Below are 18,509 nucleotides of genomic sequence, written 5' to 3'. Positions count from 1 at the left end.
CAAAACACTGATGCTCATTCCATTCTGATTGACTCATTTCTCTACTGTGACAGAGTTTAGTAATCACCTAATTACCTTATTCTACGATCTACCAACAAATAATTTGCAAGCACTTTCATATTTGAGACGTGCGTATGTCGTTAACGTAGACTATATGCACTAGTGGTCTCAGCACACTATTGTGCGACGCCTATGACAATACTTCCAGTTTCTCCGTACCTCTTCCCCTACCTGTAATCTCTGTGTGCTACCCTTCGAAACCTTCAACCTGTCCTCAATTCCAACATCTTTTACTGTAATTTCCGTATTTGAAGCTCCAGATGAAATTTATCAAAGACCTCTGTCAGGTCCAAAGTGATGAAAACTAGTTTCCCCTTGGCCCACATTTAATGTACCTCTAGTATATTGTACGTAGCTTATAGGCTGGTTTTCACGTGCGTGTGGTTCCCCGAATCCACACTGTACTTTCTTAAGCCAATGTGACTGGTAGATATATTTGATTACTAGCATTTCGACAATTACTCTTGGGAAACGCATAGCAAGCAAACGAAAGGAAACTGACGTTTTACTAAAATTTGTTGCCTAGTCACGCAGAGATGAGCTCCCACTTAACAGGCAAAATGTTGTACGCTGCCTAATAACACGCACACTGCGGGCCCACCTCCAAAACAATAGCTGCGCTCGAACTGGTTTCAACGAGATTTCACTACTATCAGTTGAACTTTCTTCCCAAACTCGATGATATATAGTGATATCAGCTCGGTTTTATCGCTTCTGTAATTTATATCAACTGCACATTGAAGTACTTGAGTAACTTCTCCCTTTCCTTCCACTGCTTATCAACAAACGTGTTAGACGGTGGAGGTCGCGCAGCGCGCCACTCGCAGAGGCAGGCCTCACCGTGACCCCAGTTTACTGCCGATACTGGTCAACATGTTCAAATGGCTCTGAGCACTATGCGACTTAACTTCTGAGGTCATCAGTCCCCTAGAACTTAGAACTACTTAAACCTAACTAACCTAGGGACATCACACACATCCATGCCCGAGGCAGGATTCGAAGCTGCGACCGTAGCGGTCACGCGGTTCCAGACTGAAACGCCTAGAACCGCACGGCCACTCCGGCCGGCCACCTAGGAGAGAGGTCAGCCCTAACGAGGCCTAGAGGAGCCTTGAGGCTGTGAGGTAAGTGATCGCGACCGTGGCGAGCCACAGCCTTCTGGCTGCGGCAGGTACCTGGGGCAGCGGCGCGGGCTGGCCGACGTGCAGGCCGCCCACCTCGACGACGCCGGGCACCCTGGGGAAGGGCCCGCCGGTGCTCCAGTGGCTGTTGACCAGCACGAGGCTGGTGTTGCGCACCAGCTCGCTGGTCGGCGGGAAGTCCTCGCCGAACAGGTCGCTGGCCAGAGGGTCCACCACGCGCTCCGATATCCACCAGTTGCCGAAGCGCATGAAGACGTACCAGCACGTGTTCTGCAGCCTCTGCCAGAAGGTGAAGGGCGCAGAGCTCGCGAAGTTGATGGAGTCCATGTAGGCCGGGTTGTCCGGGTTCCCCATCTGCATCAAAGAAGTTTTCTGACAGCTGAGCAAAGTGATTGTTTTGCTTTAAGTGAGGCTTGTTGGAGAAGGATGGTGCGAAGTGGGTGCCTTGTAGGAAGACATACGAACGAGAATTAATAGTGAGAGCGTTCACATTATTTCTGAACTATCTGGTGTCACTAGACATACAATAAATAGTTTTTGGAACTAAAGCGATAGTCATGCCACTTTTCTCAGCCTAAAACACTACGCTGAATATGCTAACAGTTAATCGACTGTTCCACTGACTGTGACCGCAACGAATGGTATGTACTGGAAGCTGCATAACAAGATTACAGTTATTTAAAAAAATAATGTTTTCCAAAATTTTGGCTCGAGTATGATATATAAATTACTTATGACATACTTATGATATATAAATTACTTATATACGGTACGATCAAAAAATTTCCGTTTGTATGAGTTGCTGCAGCGTATATGAAAGCAAGAGCGACGTTGATGCGAGTATATACTCGTCGACATTTAGGTAAGGCGTTAGTGTGACCTTCGAACGCAAACTTTTTGATTGCCTCTCATATTACCTTTAATTAGGCACATGAAACAACTGAAACTACTAGAAAATTTGCCGTTACTGTAGAGATTAGTCGATTAATGGACCGGCAGACAGTGCTCGGTAGATAACGAAAAACCACACAACAGAAATCACGTAACATACACGAATACAAAAGCACGAAAACTTGAAGGCGAATAAGAGAAATTCTGTCTGTCAAGTGACAATAGTCAGCAACTGTTACTACTCGGCAGTCTGTTTAGGGGTCTTGAGCCAGGATGCGGTCACAGCTGCGAGTTACCGACGTGCCGGTGCATCTAATTGTGCTGACCCGCTGGCAACACGACTGTAAACTGTTTGGTTCGGTAGAAGTGCAGCCTTTTCTGAACTTCTGAGGCTTCAGACACACAGGTCAGCTACTGCAACACGGGCGTCAGCTAAGTGGGTTACGCGTCTTTGTGATGTACTGCACTAAATTTGGTTACTATTGTATAGATGGTGTAAACATAAATTGTGGTTGCAGAGAATGTTAATCCATTAGATAGTGATATTCTTTTTCATATTATTGACATGCATCTTTTAAAGCAGAGTCATAGATTGAGTTGTTGCACTCGCTAAAAGTTTCACGAAGACATAAGAACTTTCTTACGTTGGATTTATTTTCAACCTCTCTCGTGTTTCATGATTTTCTTCCGAGAATACTGTGTATATTACAGTTTAACTAGTTTCTACTGTGGCCATATTTTGCAGCTCTTCAGTGAAGGGTTGTGCTCTCGATGTACGAGTGAAAACTTTTTTTAATTTAATTTCTCTGCCAGGCTTGTTTGTCTCTGTGATATACTGACACGAAGAATGATAATCAAGCTCGTTAGCTGTGTGAATGACATTATGCGTCCTTTATTTCGCAGAATGTTTGTGGTGGACAGTATGTCTCTTACAAGTCAGGCTCCGAAAACTGAGAAAGTAGGTCAAGCCACAGTACTGAGCGTCCTCGCTTAAAGGCGAACACTGTTTTGACCGGTAACTGGTACGATTGTGTGTTTCTTTCCGGTGTAGTAGCTGATCCATTGCCAGCGGAGGCTGACTGATGGCGACACGTATAACCACCGTTACGGTATATGCTGGGACATGAATACCACCGACACGTTTTTCGATTTTACTGTGGTGACCATAACAATACGGTGTCATGTATTTGTAACTCCACTGTGAACGAACGCCAAGTTTTACATTTACCAACTGTGTGTGACACACAAATCAGACTGGCAGGCAGAGCTCGGAGCCTGGGAAACGCAATCTACGTAGGAAATGGTAATCCAGAATATTACTCAGCAAGCTTTGAAGCTGTGAGGTGGCAGCCCCATCACCAAGCTTAACCTGCGCAGCGCTCGTAACGTGGCCTACTGGCTCACATCAAGATTTGCCTCGGATAATGGATTCAGAGGAAACGGACATAGGCTATGGAACGGGAATTGACGAGATAGGAACAAGAAACACTGCTTCACATTTGGGACATGGAACGTTCGCAGTCTTAATAAACCAGCTGCAGCAGCGACTTTGATATCTGAACTAAAAACATACAAGACAGACATTGTAGCTCTACAGGGAGTTAGGTGGCTTTCAGGAGGGACACACACGGAGGATAATTGTGTCATTTTTTATGGGGGAGATGAAAAACATCATGAATTTTGTACTGGTTTGGCTGTTAAGAACAGGATTGTTAATCGGGTTAATATTTAACAAAAGAATGTCTTACGTAACAATCAAACACCAGTGGTACGATATAACATTCATAAATGTCCATGCACCGACTGAAGATTCAACTGAGGACGAGAAAGATGAGTAGGGGAAAGTAGGGGAACCGTGCGTACCTAAAAAATTTTGACTTCGTTAAATAAAGTTTATTTTATATCGAACTTAGAGCAACTATTGTAGTATTTATAAAAAATTAAGATAACCTAAAATACTAAAAAATAAACACACCAAAAACAAAATTCCAAGACACTACCTAAGCGCACGGTTTCCTGAACGTCGGGGAAACGTGCGCATCGGGTGGGGTAATTGTGCGCATGTTAGAAGAATTGATACGCAGTAATACCTGGAGAGGAAAAAAAAACATACAAGGTTTGTTCCAAAGATTATATTGAAAAGACACATATTAGATTATCTTAAACATAAATTTTAATCAAATTTTACAACATTTAACATAGTTCTGGACTACTGGTTTTCAAATAAAATGCAAAGTTTTCTTTGATGTTAGGGGCCTACGGATTTAACAAGCTAGATAAGTCCTTCACTGCACATATCACATATAAAATCTTTAGCAGAATCATTTGCGGTACAAGCTGCATGGTACCATCTTCTGCACAAAGTACACCTGTGCCACAGTTCCCTGTCTTTAGCATGATCTCCACAAAGTCCGCAGATCTCGTCGTCGGCTCCTTGAAGTACGCCAGGGTCAAACAGCTCCATGTCGATATCATCGTCATTACACAGTGGAACTTCGTCAACATCTGAATCGTCTGATTCTTCTTCAGTCATCTTCTTTTTGTTTACCTTCTTTTGTAAGTGTTTCTTGCCAGAAGTCTGATTATCCTTTTTCTTGTTTTGAAGTCTCTTCTTATCCATACTTTCTTTTGCATTAGGCTTAGGCCTTTTGCCAAGATTAAGCTTTCTAGCAACTTTTATGTTTTTATTGGCAGTTCTTTGCTCTTTCACCTTTTTTCCTTTTTCTTTTCTGTATCCAACTCAAGCTTTATTTTCATGGGTGTGCTAGTTAGTATTTCAGAGTGCTGCTTTTCTCTGGACTTTCTTGTTTTAACGTCAGTGGGCTTAGGGCTATCAGATTTCTTCTTTAGGTCAAAAGCTGGTAGATAAGTCATAAACTTCTTATGGCTTTCAGTAAAACCTCCCGTAGATGTTGAGGAAGTAGGGTCATCAAATAGCCCCACAGATGGAGTTGTAGCAGTCGATGTGGTCTTATGTGCTGCGGATGTTGAAGGACTGTCACAATCTGTGTCTGCTTCCACTCTTAGCTCGTCTAGTTTTCGAGCTGGGACAAAATCAAGTCCAGAAAACTTGTCGGGGTTGTATGGGTGAATCCCAGCTGCAAGGAAGCCAGATAAGGCATTTGACAATGTAGCAACTTTAAGAAAAGCGTTCTTCACAAGTTCAGCAACTTTGTACTCAGTAATTCTCTGGTGCCCAGTTCGTATCATGAAAAGGTCATATTCTCTAGAAAGAGCATTCTTCAAGGGCCAAAAAAGGTTAGGTCCAAGGGTTGTAGGCGGAGGGACGTGTGCGGTGGCAGAGAGACCATGTGGATGTGGTTTTCTTTACAAAACTTGTAAGTTTCAATGGAAATGTGGCTGTTGTGGTTGTCCAGTATGAGGAGCACTGGTTCATCAGCTGTTGGGAGAGTATGTTTTTTAAAATGGAGAAGCCACTCATTGAATAGTTCTGTGTTGGTCCACCCATTGTTGGAACAACAGTAAATGGCCCCATCCAGTCCATTTTTCTGAAGATTTGCACTCATTCGTTTTCTTGGATAAATCATCATAGGAGGTATGAAATGACCTCCAGCTCTCATACAAACTCACCAGTGATGGTCCTGCCCCTCTCAGCGGAGCCGGCCGCGGTGGCTGTGCGGTTCTAGGCGCTTTAGTCCGGAACCGCGTGACTGCTACGGTCGCAGGTTCGAATCCTGCCTCTGGCATGGATGTGTGTGATGTCCTTAGGTTAGTTACGTTTAGGCCTAAGTAGTTCTAAGTTCTTGGGGACTGATGACCTCAGACGTTAAGTCCCGTAGTGCTCAGAGCCATTTGAACCATTTGAACCTCTCGGCGGAAGTTGCAGCGCCTACCCTCTTTGAACCTTTGGTAGCAAACACCTTATAACACTTCTTTTGTACAACGGTTATGCCAGTTTCATTTTGGTTGTACATTCTTGTGGGATCAATATTCAGTTTTTCTTTCAAAGTTAGCAGATTGTCAGAAAATCGAGTAACTTCTTCCTTGCTGAAAGCATTGATTCTATTCACACTTGTATTTTCTGGCTGCCGCAGTCTGATGGTCGGGTGGCGCTTAAGAAAACTGTACATCCAATCTTTGCCGGCTAAGCCACTCTCTTTGTTGAAATTGTGGTTAATACCATTCTTCTCCATGTAGTCGTATGTCAATTTCCGCAAGGCTTTACGTGTCAGTCCATAGAACAAGTTGCAAAGAAGGACGATAAAATCAACCATTTCTTGCTCAAAACTTTCTGGAAAAATAGACTTACACCCCAAACTTGGCTGTGTTATCTCGTTAATGGGCTTCGCGAGGTATTTTCGTATGGTTGATTCTGGTATTTTGGAGCTCCTACCGACTTCTCTGATTTTCCTTCCATCTGTTCTTGCTGCATGTATTGCTTGTTTAAGCGTGTCTACAGTATAACTGTACTGCTCTGATTTCCGGACGTACTTTCTCGGCATCTGAGAACAGAGAGAAAAAAAAAAAAAAACGAACTGTTGGTGGCCTGCTGGGATTTAACTACATGGGGGGGAAACGTGCGCATCGGTGCGCACCTTTACCCCATAGTGTCTTGGAAATAAATTTTGTCCACAATTTTCTTAAAATTAATTACAACCAAACAGGACTCACGTCAAAACATACCCATGACATACAGGCTTTAACTATATCACAAGTAAATTTTTTCAACGTAATAAACAGAGACTAAACGTCTTAAATCCCGAGGACTGCAAATTAGATCATAACGTCATATTTCACTATTTGCAAACTCACTGAACGTGAGACTGTAGTGGCGGCCCAGTGAGCAGACGAAAGTAGTTCGCTAACCTGCCGCTAGGTGTAGCACTGGTTACAAAGTTCAAGAAAGCTTTTAAATCAGAGAAACAGCGATGCGCATGTTTGCCCGCTGCGCACGTTTCCCCTACTTTGCCCTACTGTGAAGAATTAGAGAGAGTACTCGCAAGTATTCCAACAAGAAATATGAGAATTATCTTACGAGACTATAATGGAAAAATAGGTAAAGAGTATATGTTCATCCCCACAATAGGAAAACATAGCAAGCACTCGACCACAAACGAAAATGGATTAAAAATAATCAACTTTGCACTGTCAAATGATATGAGAATTTGCTCGACGATGTTCCCTAACAAAGATATACACAAAGGTACATGGTGCTCTCCAGATGGCAAAACAGTAAATCAGATTGACCATGTTATGGCAGATCAACGTTTCACTTCATTTATAAGAGATGTCAGGACGTACAGAGGAGCAGAAATTGGCTCAGATCATTTCCTAGTGGTTGGAAAGATGAAAATCAAGATGATTTGGAATCAACAACCAAAAGCAACACCAAAACCTAATTGAGACATCGAACGACTGAAGGAACTGTCTGTTAAAGAAGACTATGTGATTGAAATAAATAACCGATTTACAGCATTGCAAGAAGCTGAAGAGGACAATAGCGTCGAGAAGGCTTGGGAAAGAATAAAGACTGTAGTAACACATGCAGCAGAAAAAACACGGGGGAAGAAAAAGAAAACGAAGAAACAGAAATGGTTCAACGAAAAGTGTCAGAGAGCAGTAGAAAGGAGGAAAGAAACCAGGATGCTGTGGCTGCGTAATAAGGAGAGTGAGGACAGGAGGGAGACTTTCAATGCGGTTAGAAGAGAAACAGCAAGAGTTCCGCGAACAGAGAAAAGGAAATATCTAACTGGAGTCCTAGAATCTATAGAAGTGGAAAGCAGGAATGGAAACTGAAAGAAGTTGTTTCAGTATATAAAGAAAAGTAAGAGAGGTTATCTAAGTGAAAACCTATTCATAAAAGATAAAAATCAAAATATGCTAACGCAGCTGGAAGGTATCCTAGAAAGATGGAAAGAGTAATTCTCAGAAATGTTCAATTGCACTGATTCGCACATAACCTTCAATTACGCAATGTCTGAGAGTGACAGCATTAATAATGACGAATGTAGAATCACAGAACAGGAAGTGATCCACTCCATTCAAAAGCTCAAAAACAACAAGGCAACAGGCGAGGACCAGATATCAGCAGAGATGTTAAAAGAGGACGGAAGCAAACTACGCAAAGAAATTTATAACCTTATAACAATGATCTGGAAAACTGAAACACGGCCTGAAGACTGGAAAATTGCAATAATTTGCCCCTTCCACGAGAAAGGATACAGAATCGAATGTGGAAATTACAGAGGAATCAGTTTGCTGAACATAACATACAAAATCCTGTCAATGACCATTAAATACGTAAACCTTACACAGAAAACATTATTCGAGATTACTAGGCTGGATTTCGAACAAACCGTTCCACAACTGATAATTTGTTTACTATACGACAAGTCTTTGAGAAATACTGGGAATGTAACAAAAACATCCATTGTCTCTTCATTGACTTCCAGCGAGCCTACGACAGCATCCACAGAAGTAGTCTCTACAACACATTACGAGAATTTAGTATACCCAGTAAAATCATTAGGATGATGCAACTGTGCATGGATGGCTCCCAGGCAGCAGCAAAGTTCAGAGGATACATATCCCCCACCTTTCCAATTAAAACAGGCTTACGACAGGGAGACGCTCTTTCTTGTGTCCTCTTCAACTTTGCATTAGAGCAAGTGGTTCTGTACAATGGTCTCCGATTCGAACACAGTGAAGTAAAACTCCTGGCTTATGCAGACAATATAGTGTTGCTGAGTGAAACTAAAGAAGAACTGAAGGACATGTACAGATCTCTGAGGCACAGTACCAGCAAAATCGGGCTTTTGATTAACCAAGAGAAAACTGAACATATGGAAATAGGTAGAGTCATAACCCAAATCCTTGCTTTGAAATTGACCAACATTCTAAATTCAGAAAAGTTCTCCAGTTTAAATACCTTGGATCACGTTTCAACAGTAAAAATATGATAACAATGGATATAAATGAAAGAATAGCCTCAGGGTCAGTATGTCTGTACTCACTAAGCAACCCACTAAAAAGTAAAGCTTTGTCAATCACCACAAAGATGAAGATATACAACACTATTATTTGCCCCATAGTACTGTACGGTTCACAAAGCTGGACGCTTACAAGGAATGAAAGAGAAAAACTGAATGTTTTCGAAAGAAAAGTAATGAGAAAAATCTGGGGACCTGTGTTGGAGAATGGCGCATGGAGAATTGGAAAGAAACAATGAAATTTATCAGTTAATGAAGCAACCCACTATCATCCAGAAATTAGAAAGTAGGAGACTGCAATGTGCTGGACATGTGGCCAGAATGGAAAACAACAGAATCACCGATAAAGCATTTGAAGGAACTCTCCAGGCAACAAGACCATTGGAACGACCTCGTACAAAGTGGAAAGATGACATAGAGAAGGACATCGCAGCATTAGGAATTTCCGCAGGGTGGAGAGAGGCTGCGAGAGTTGGAAGGCGGTGGAAGCAGACCGTTGATGCAGCGCGTGGTCTACAGGGGCTATGATCGTTGAGAAGATAGATCGATAGCAGTCAGTCGTCCTTTTTGCGAGTTTTATTCGACAAATCAAGGTTTCGGCTAATACCTAGCTATTATAAATGCACTGTTTGATAATATCAAGACATGCCAGTCCCCTGTTGGTTGGGCATCTGTCACAGTTCTTTCAAGACCTGAAAGAACTGTGACAGACGTCTGAACAACAGGGGACAGACATGCGTTGATATTATCAAACAGTGCATTGATAACGGCTAGGCACTAGCCGAAACCTTGATTTGTCGAATAAAACTTGCAAAAAGAACGACTGACTGCTATGCTCTATCATTTGTAAATCATATCACAGTCGCTGAGTGCGCCCACGTTCCTAACGGATGGTAATCTGATAAGTAAGTTCCTACACACGATACAATGATCACCTCGGAAATTTTAGACGAATCAACAAAATTTTATGCGCTGCACGTGCGGGAGTGGAGATACTCGATCTGAGAAGTTGGTATGCGCTTCAGTTGTTGTTATAAGGAGTAAGTTGTCTACATCACTAAGTAATGACTAAATATTTATTTTCGACCGTCAGTAGATTACGTGGTGTCTGCCACAGACACGGCGCTGGGTGTAGCTGGTAGGCTGGCACCTGACACTGGCAGCCAGCATCACGGCGAGACGCGGCCACGCAGCAGGCAGCACGCACCCGGCCTCCCCAGCCGCCGCACGCCACAGCCAGCGCCCCCGTCCCAGTCCAGTGTGTGAGAAGGGGCCGCCACGACCGAGTGCCCCTTCGCCAGGTAGCCTGCCTGCGTAGCGATCCCTCAGGTAAGGGACGCCCTTCCCCGCACTACCTCTGTCCGCTTTCAAACCGCCGTCTCCACACCTTACTCGATACAACCAGTACGTAAGGGACCTCTTCTTCGACATCTTGGCCAAATACAGAACTTCTTTTCCGAAATCGAAATATTTATAACTTTTGGGAAACGAAAGCAATACCGACGATTATGTCGGTATGTAATTAGTTCTGCCGAGTATAAATACAGATTCCTCAGTCTGTACGATGGCTTCCTTTCACGCTTATTGATTGCGATAGAAACAGTCAGTCCATCGGCATGGGAGCAACAAGAAAGGAACGATGAAACGAGAATGCGAATGTACGCTAATCATTTCTTTTTGATCACTGCATTTGTCCCTACTTTAATTACTACAACTGCATACCCAAAAGACAATAGGGAAAGAATAAATGGGTACGTGAATGTTTGAAAAGAAGAGCGACATACACCATATTAATTTACTCTCTAAAAACATTAGTTAATAAAGTATAGCGGGACAACGTTCAAAACATAACTGAAAACACATTCACTAAATAGAGATAAGAACATCTATGATTGAAATGTCATCTAACGTCCACTTACAATTTTAAAATGTTAGAAATAAGGAAATGAAGTAATACAGAATGCTGCGCTTGTAACGTACGTTGTTGTTCTACATTGTTTAGCTCTGGTATTTACCGGGTCACAGAGAAAGCATCTTAGGTTCTGGAAGGAAAAGCCGTAATTGTAATTATCTGCACTACAACAGAAACAAGAAGGACAACTTAAGGAAAAATAATGTAAGCTCACAATCAACTTTGAAGCAGATAGTTCCTGTGACTTAGTATGGGCAGAGGTTATATTCGACAACCGGAATAAATTAATAACTGGCTCCTTTTACCGACTCCCTGTCTCAGATGAAACAGTTGCTGGACGGTTCAAAGAAAAGAAAACTTGAGTGTCATCACAAATGGGTACCCTACTCATACAGTTATAGTTGGCAGTTACTTCAATCTACCTTCCGCATGTCGACCAAAATACATTTTCATACCCTATTGTAAACAGAAAACAACTTCCGTAATTGATCTAAATGCTTTTTTAGAATTATTTTTAACGATTAGTTGACGAGGCCACTCAAATTGTAAATGGTTACGAAAACACACTTGACCTCTTAGCCACAAATAATCCTGAGCATTACGACGGATTCGGGGATTAGTGAACACGCAGTCGTAGCGAGGCTCATTTCTGTAACAAAGAAATTCACCAAAACTAAACGCAAAATACATCTATTTATAAAAGCAGCTAAAAATTCACGTGACGTCTTTCTAAGAGATAGTCCCCAATCCTTCCAAACTATGTAAATGAAGACCATATGTGGTTTAAGTTCAAAGAAATAGTATCAACAGCACTCGAAATATTCATACCAAATAAATTAATAAGAGACGGCACTGATCCCCCATGGTACACAAAACACGACAGAAAGCTGTTGCAGGAGCACCGCAAAAGGCACGTATAATTTAGACTAACGCAAACTGTACAAGATTTGTGAAGTTTTACTGAGGCTCGAAATTTGGTGCGGATTTCAATGCGAGATGCATTTAATAGTTTCCACAATGAAACTCGCTCTAGAAATGTGGCGGAAAATCCAAAGAGATTCTGGTCCCAAATTAAGTAAATCAGCGGAAAGACTCAGTAAGTACCTTTACTGCGCTACAGCGACTGTAATGTTAGTGATGACAGTGCCACTAAAGTGGAGTTAGTAAATGCATTTTCCGAAATTCCTTCACCAAAGAAGACGAAGTAAATATTCCAGAATTCGAAATGAGAACAGCTGCAACCATAATTTAGAAATAGATATCCGTGGTGTTGCAAAGCAACTGAAATTACACTGTCGGTGACAGAGGAAATGATCAAATATCTTTTCAAAAAGTCTCTAATGTATAAGAAAAGTAGGTGTAATACATTTGTTTCTGATGTTCTTTAGTAACAATTAATTTTCAGTAGTATGCTCCTTGCTTTTACTGGCCTGTTTAAAGATAATCAACAATTTAGTAAGAAATTTTAATTTTTAAAAGATTATGAGTAAATGTACTTAAGTAGATTTACATCTACTATAAATGTTTGCATTTAAACTTAAATAAAAAATATTTGAGGTGCCAAAATTGTCAACCTTAGGATCAGATCAGTTTTGGGATGTCAGTTTTAGGTGCAATTCAAAGGTTCAGTTCCCATTTTCTTTTACAAAAGTGTATACTATCAGTATAACAAACCATGATATTTTAGGTGATAGTTGCGATTCTGAAGCTTCAGATAATTATTTTAGAACTCACAATTATTTAATAGTATGACCATAATATTGGAAGGTAGAAAAAATTTATCTTAACGTGACAACAATAGGAATACTTTTGTGAGGCTTGAAACACTTTTTAATTTTTACATTAGAGGCTGATTCGCATCACACTTTGCACAGGCTTTGGACCGTGAAAATGATAAATGACCATCTACCGTTCTGGCGTGTGTAAAATCAGCCTAAACACGCTGAACCAATGTACACTCTATTTACAATTGCAACTTAATCTTAGCTCCGATAATGCTGCTTCAATGTTTCAATAATTTTATCTCAGTAATCTCGGAGGACTCATTGGTCTTCATAGTTTTTAATACATTATTTTTAACGTATTTTAGTCCAGTTTCTGAATATGGGCAATGGCTTTCAAGCAAGGCCTAGTGTTGACAGTCTCTTCACAATTCTTTACGATTCTCTCTATCCTGTCGTCCAGCTTCAAGTACTTCTTCTTCCTCTTCTTACCTTCAAGATTCATTTCCAATTTCATGCACATGCAGTTAGTGAGCTCTGCTTCCTTTTTCAAGCACTCCACCAAATAGTTGATTCTAGGGTGAGGGTTTCTAATAATACTATTCATTTTGTTGTGCCACCCTTCAACAGCATTCGTCGTTCGGTGCCATTTTCCGTAAGAGTCCCACATTTCTATTGCGATATCCTCATTCTCTAGCCAGTTATCCACAAAGTAGTCAAAAACTGAGAGAACCTTCCGTTATCAGGAGCTTCTGCATGAATCTCAATCCATCCATTGCTTACGTCCTCCGGTTTTACAACTGCCAGCGCTGCACACATGCTGACGTGAAGTCTTAAATCCTCATTCTAGCGGTACTCCTCAGTTAGACCGAGAACTCGAATTCTTCTCCATAAACTCTTCTTCATATGGAAATAGAATCCATTTATTTCAGTTGTGGAAAAAACTTGACGATTGGCCGATATCGCTGCTGCCTCAAAGTCCACCTTCTTGTTTAGGACACCACTCAGCGACTGCCTGTTTTATCAGACGAAACAGACGAACGTATGTGTCTTTCTTCTTATCAGGGAGCAGTGCAAATACAATAGGAAGAATGTTTGTTTCTTTAATCGGGCCTCCTAAGACTACGGGCATGGTGTAGATCTGTCCAAACTGCTGGCTGCATCTCTTAAATGTTCCATCCATAAAAAAATGGGAACATGTTTTTAAAGTTTCTTTTCCTTTGCTTACACTAAAAATCATTATTCTCACCTCTACTCTATCGTCTTCCAGAAGAAAACTACTGCCATCTCCTATTTTTAATATATCTTCATGAAGATGAATTTCATAAGAGCTCTTAGGCTCTTGTCGGTCCTCTTCATAGATTCTGAATTAGGCATCACTGTAACAAAGTCATAAACTTTATTATGTAGATTTCCCATTTCATCCGCGTATATCTCCGATAACTGTGTAGTTTCTCCTCGAGACCTTCTCTTCGCTCTTTCCACTTGTTTTCTCACTTTCAGAGCTGCATCGTCAGGTGGTCCACAGAGATGTTCTAATACGCTCAACACTTCTCCGTTCCTCGAAAGCGGCTTTCCCTTGCAATGATCCGCTTTTCGGCGTACGCACATCCGTGTAACAACACCTACTTTAGATTCCCTCTGTTTAAGATACGCGTAACCTTTGTAATGAGCAGGAGGCCTGCCCTTGTTCGTTGTAATAACTTCCATACTGATGGTCACGTTAGGAACTTCGAAAGCAAACTGGGCGGGCGGATGAGGAGGAGGAGGAGGAGGAGGAGGAGGAGGAGGAGGGGTGGGAGGAGAGACAAGGGACCCAACCCTTCGGAGCAGGTAAAACAGTGGCAAATGTCCGGCGTGGCAAATGTCCGGACACCCCACGAGCTGTCGCGTGCCCCCTACAGTGGAATGTCTCCTGCGACTGCAAATACTCAGCCTCTTTCCCTGTTCTACTGTGTGTTACGGCCTTGGATTATTGTGGAGTGTACACTGGATTTGCTTGCACTTGTGTTCCACTGCAATGCATTGGTGTTAAGTAAACGATTTCTACCTTGCTGTTGTTGTGTCTTTCATTCTCTGTGTCGTTCCGGAGCCCCTACGAGCCTCATATATTCGACCGAGCAGTCTCGCTACGTACACTGTGAGTAGCGAGACTCCGGAGCTACGGGTTCGCCCCGCCTCTGGGCCACTCTGCCGCTCCCCTCCCACCAGTGAGGAGCTGTACGCACCCTGTCGTGGGCCCAGGGCATGGCCATGCTGGAGATGATGCCGACCAGCGGCGCGCCGAACTTGTGGGCCAGCGCGGCCAGGCAGTCGGCGTAGAAGACCTCGGCGACGACCAGGTCGTAGTGGTCTCGGGAGTGCGCCAGCCGCCGCACCTCGGGGTGTTGGTGGGCGTCGAAGCACATGGCCAGCACCTGCTGCCAGTCGCTCCACATGCCCGTCATGCCCTGGATGTCCAGCACCAGCTCCATGGTGACCTGCACACAGCAAACCGCTGGGCTCAGAACGTGACTGTATCCTCAGAAACCTCAGATGTCACCCGACATTTAATTAATGTACGAGGGGCGTTTGAAAAGTCCGTGCACAGACAGAGAGATGGCACCACCCGCGCGAATCGAGATCAAGTTTACTTAGTAGCATCTTTGGAAAGAAAGCACACCAAGTTTCAGCCATATTGGTCTATTTCTTTGTGTTTGGCATTCCTGTGAATCAAGGAAGTCAAGTGATGGTCAAAAAATGTACGAAGAAGAATTTCTTGTGGTGATTAAACATTACTTCATGAAAGGCAAAACGCCTCATGAGACTAAAGAGAAGCTTGATAAACATTACGGTGACTCTGCAACTTCGGTTAGAACAGTTTATAAGTGGTTTCAAAATTTTCGGAGTGGCCATATGGGCACAAGTGACGCTGAACGTTCTGGACGCCCTGTGCAGGTTACGACTCCAGATATCATTGATAAAATCCATGATATGGTGATGGATGACAGAAGACTTAAGAGATTGCTAGCGCTGTAGGCATCTCGAATGAACGGGTACATAATATTTTGCATAAACATTTGGACATGAGGAAGTTATCCGCAAGATGGGTGCCGCCATTGATCACGCTTGACCAAAAACGGAATCGTGCGAACTGTTGCTAGAACGGTTTGCAGCTGTTCAGGAAGAATCCGCAGGACTTTAAGCGTCGTTTTGTCACTGTGGATGAAACATGGATACATTACTATACTCCTGAGACCAAAAAATCTAAACAACGGGTTACCAAGGGAGAATCTGCACCAAAAAAGCGGAAGACCAGTCCTTCGGCCGCAAAGGTTATGGCGACTGTCTTTTGGGATTCGCAAGAGATACTCCTCATCGTCATCATGCACTATTACAGGTGCATATTATTTATCGTTATTGGACCGTTTGAAAACCGAGCTACAAGAAAAACGCCGGCGATTGGACCGCAAAAAAGTCCTTTTCCATCACTACAGTGCACCAACACACACCTCAGCAGCTGTGGTCGTAAAATTAATGGAAATAGGATTCCAACTCGTTTTACACCCCCCCCCCCCCTCCCCTATTCTCCAGACTTGGCTCCCTAGGACTACTATTTCTTCACAAATTTGAATAAATGGCTGGCGGGACAAAGATTTTATTCAAACGAGGAGGTGATTGCAGCAACTAATAGCTATTTTGCAGACTTGGACAGTTCCTATTATTCGGAAGGGATCAACAAATTAGAGCAGCGTTGGACGAAGTGTGTAAGTCTAAAAGGAGACTATGTCCAAAAAATAAAAAAGGTTTACCCAAAACACGTAAGTAGTTTTTATTTTTGCACGGACTTTTCAAACGCCCCTCATATGGTGATGATGAGGTCCCATACCCCGACGACCGTAGGGGACGATGCAGGAGAGGTCCGTGACTTAGAATCTAGACTTGTCATTTGATATCAATAGACTAACAAATCTGTCACGGTTTTTTCAACCTTTGTATAGCTGCGTAGGTCGACTGTTGGTGATGAGATTGTAAAATAGAAATGGTAAGCTACGGCCGCATCTGAACCAAGCCTGGGAGGGAATCTTGTAGTTATGGACACGGGCCATCGAGCATTGCGTGGTGTAACTGTAAAAAACTCGCGTGAAGTCAGCAGAAGGAATCACTTGTGCTACCAGCAGTCTAGGTAGCACAGAGACTGTTCACAGGTAATTAAAAAGACTAGCGTATAATGGTCGAGCAGCTCCCCGTAAGTTACTCATTTCTGTAGTCATTGCTAAGCGACGCCGGAGGTCTGTAAAGAGCGACGCCGTTGGACAGGTAATAAGTCATTCGAACTGATGAATCACGCCATACCCTTTGGAAAACCGATTGAAGGAAATGGATTTGGCGAATTCCTGGAAAATGTTAAATGCCACCATGTGCCAGCTCTACAGTACAGAGGAGGTAGTGTTACGATAGAGTTTTTCATGGTTAGGATTTGATACCCCTATTGCGCTTAAGAAAACAATAAATCCGGAAGGATTACATATTACATAATTATGTACTGCGTACAGTAGAGGAACGGTTTGGAGACGATTATTTTAGTTTATCAGCGTAACAATGCCCCCTGTAATCAAAGCACCTCCTGAGAGATAATGATTTGTGTGGACAGTAAACTTCCTGCGATGTACTGCACTTCCCAGAGTCCTGACCACAACCCAGTGGAACACGTCTGGCATGAGTAAGGAAGTCGACACCGCTCCAAACCCCCCTGTCCATTACTACGTCCTCTGGTTTCGGCTCTTGAAGAGTAATGCGCTGGAATTTCTCCACAGACATTGAGGCACCTCACTGAAATTGTTTCATAGCGGACTCCAAGCCGTCATAAAAACGACGTGAGAGCACACCCCACATTAATGTCCATTACTTGGTGTGTGGATTCTTTTGATCAGATAGTATAGACTATACCAAATGTCAAGGAAACTAGTCTTCAATGCTGAACATATGTTGGGAAAAAGGTACTGAGAAGTCAGTCCGACAAAGTGCTTGAGCAGCCTAATCGCTGAAAGCGATCGTTACCGAAAAGTGGAAAACCTGGAAAGATCCTCGTGTCTGTAAAAGAGTCCTGTATAGTCATATTGTAATCATACTGACATATTCAATGCTACGTTTATAACTACAACATGTTATCGTAAATACACAATTGTATGGCTTGTTGGCTCGCAGTCTCACAGATTTTTTTAAGAGTTGATAGTGCATTGTGATATTGTAATACAATATTTGCAGTCAATGGCGAATATGAAATTTTTAAGGAAAGTTACCGTAAATGCTGAAGAGAATCACAGTTTTTGCTCACATTAATTCATACCAGGACCAGCACTCTAGCAAACCTGAATAGTTTATTCACCTTCCCTTTTGGAAACGCAATTAAAGTTAGGAGCCAACGGCCTTGGCGCAGTGGTAACACCGGTTGCCGTCAGATCAGCGAAGTTAACCGCTGTCGGGCTGGCCTAGCACCTAGAGCCGAGCGCTGTTGGCAAGCAGGCTGCACTCAGCCCTTGTGAGGCAAAACTGAGGAGCTACTTAACTGAGAAGTAGCGGCTCCGGTTTCGGAAACTGACATACGACTGGGAGAGCGGTGTGCTGACCACATGCCTCTCCATATCCACATTCAGGGACGCCTGTGGGCTTAGGATGACACGGCGGCCAGTCGGTACCATTGCGCCTTGGTGGCCTGTTCGGGAGGAGTTTAGCTTAGTTTAATTAAAGTTAGGAAAGAAGAAATAAAAACGTTTGACGTGTGCCTGTGACACTGTAATTCAGTCAGAGACGGCAAAGGACTCGGGAGGTCAACTGAACAGCATGGACAGTG

At 42.8% G+C, this 18,509-nt stretch overlaps 1 protein-coding gene across 3 annotated transcripts in view; it reads right to left on the bottom strand.

Annotated features, from left to right (window-relative positions):
- The window catches only part of LOC126484515 (UDP-glycosyltransferase UGT5-like), a 155,346-nt gene that overhangs the window by 48,214 nt on the left and 88,623 nt on the right, over nucleotides 1-18,509 (bottom strand). For all 3 annotated transcript variants that reach the window (XM_050108061.1, XM_050108063.1, XM_050108062.1), the window contains exons 3-4: nucleotides 14,905-15,156; nucleotides 1,236-1,556 (exon numbers count right to left, since the gene is read on the bottom strand). In XM_050108061.1, the coding sequence (XP_049964018.1) occupies nucleotides 1,236-1,556; nucleotides 14,905-15,156 (573 nt within the window). The remainder of the gene's footprint in view (nucleotides 1-1,235; nucleotides 1,557-14,904; nucleotides 15,157-18,509) is intronic.

The sequence above is a fragment of the Schistocerca serialis genome, chromosome 6, assembly GCF_023864345.2.
Source record: "Schistocerca serialis cubense isolate TAMUIC-IGC-003099 chromosome 6, iqSchSeri2.2, whole genome shotgun sequence".
Taxonomy (NCBI): domain Eukaryota; kingdom Metazoa; phylum Arthropoda; class Insecta; order Orthoptera; family Acrididae; genus Schistocerca; species Schistocerca serialis.
This window is presented reverse-complemented; position numbering and strand designations above follow the sequence as displayed.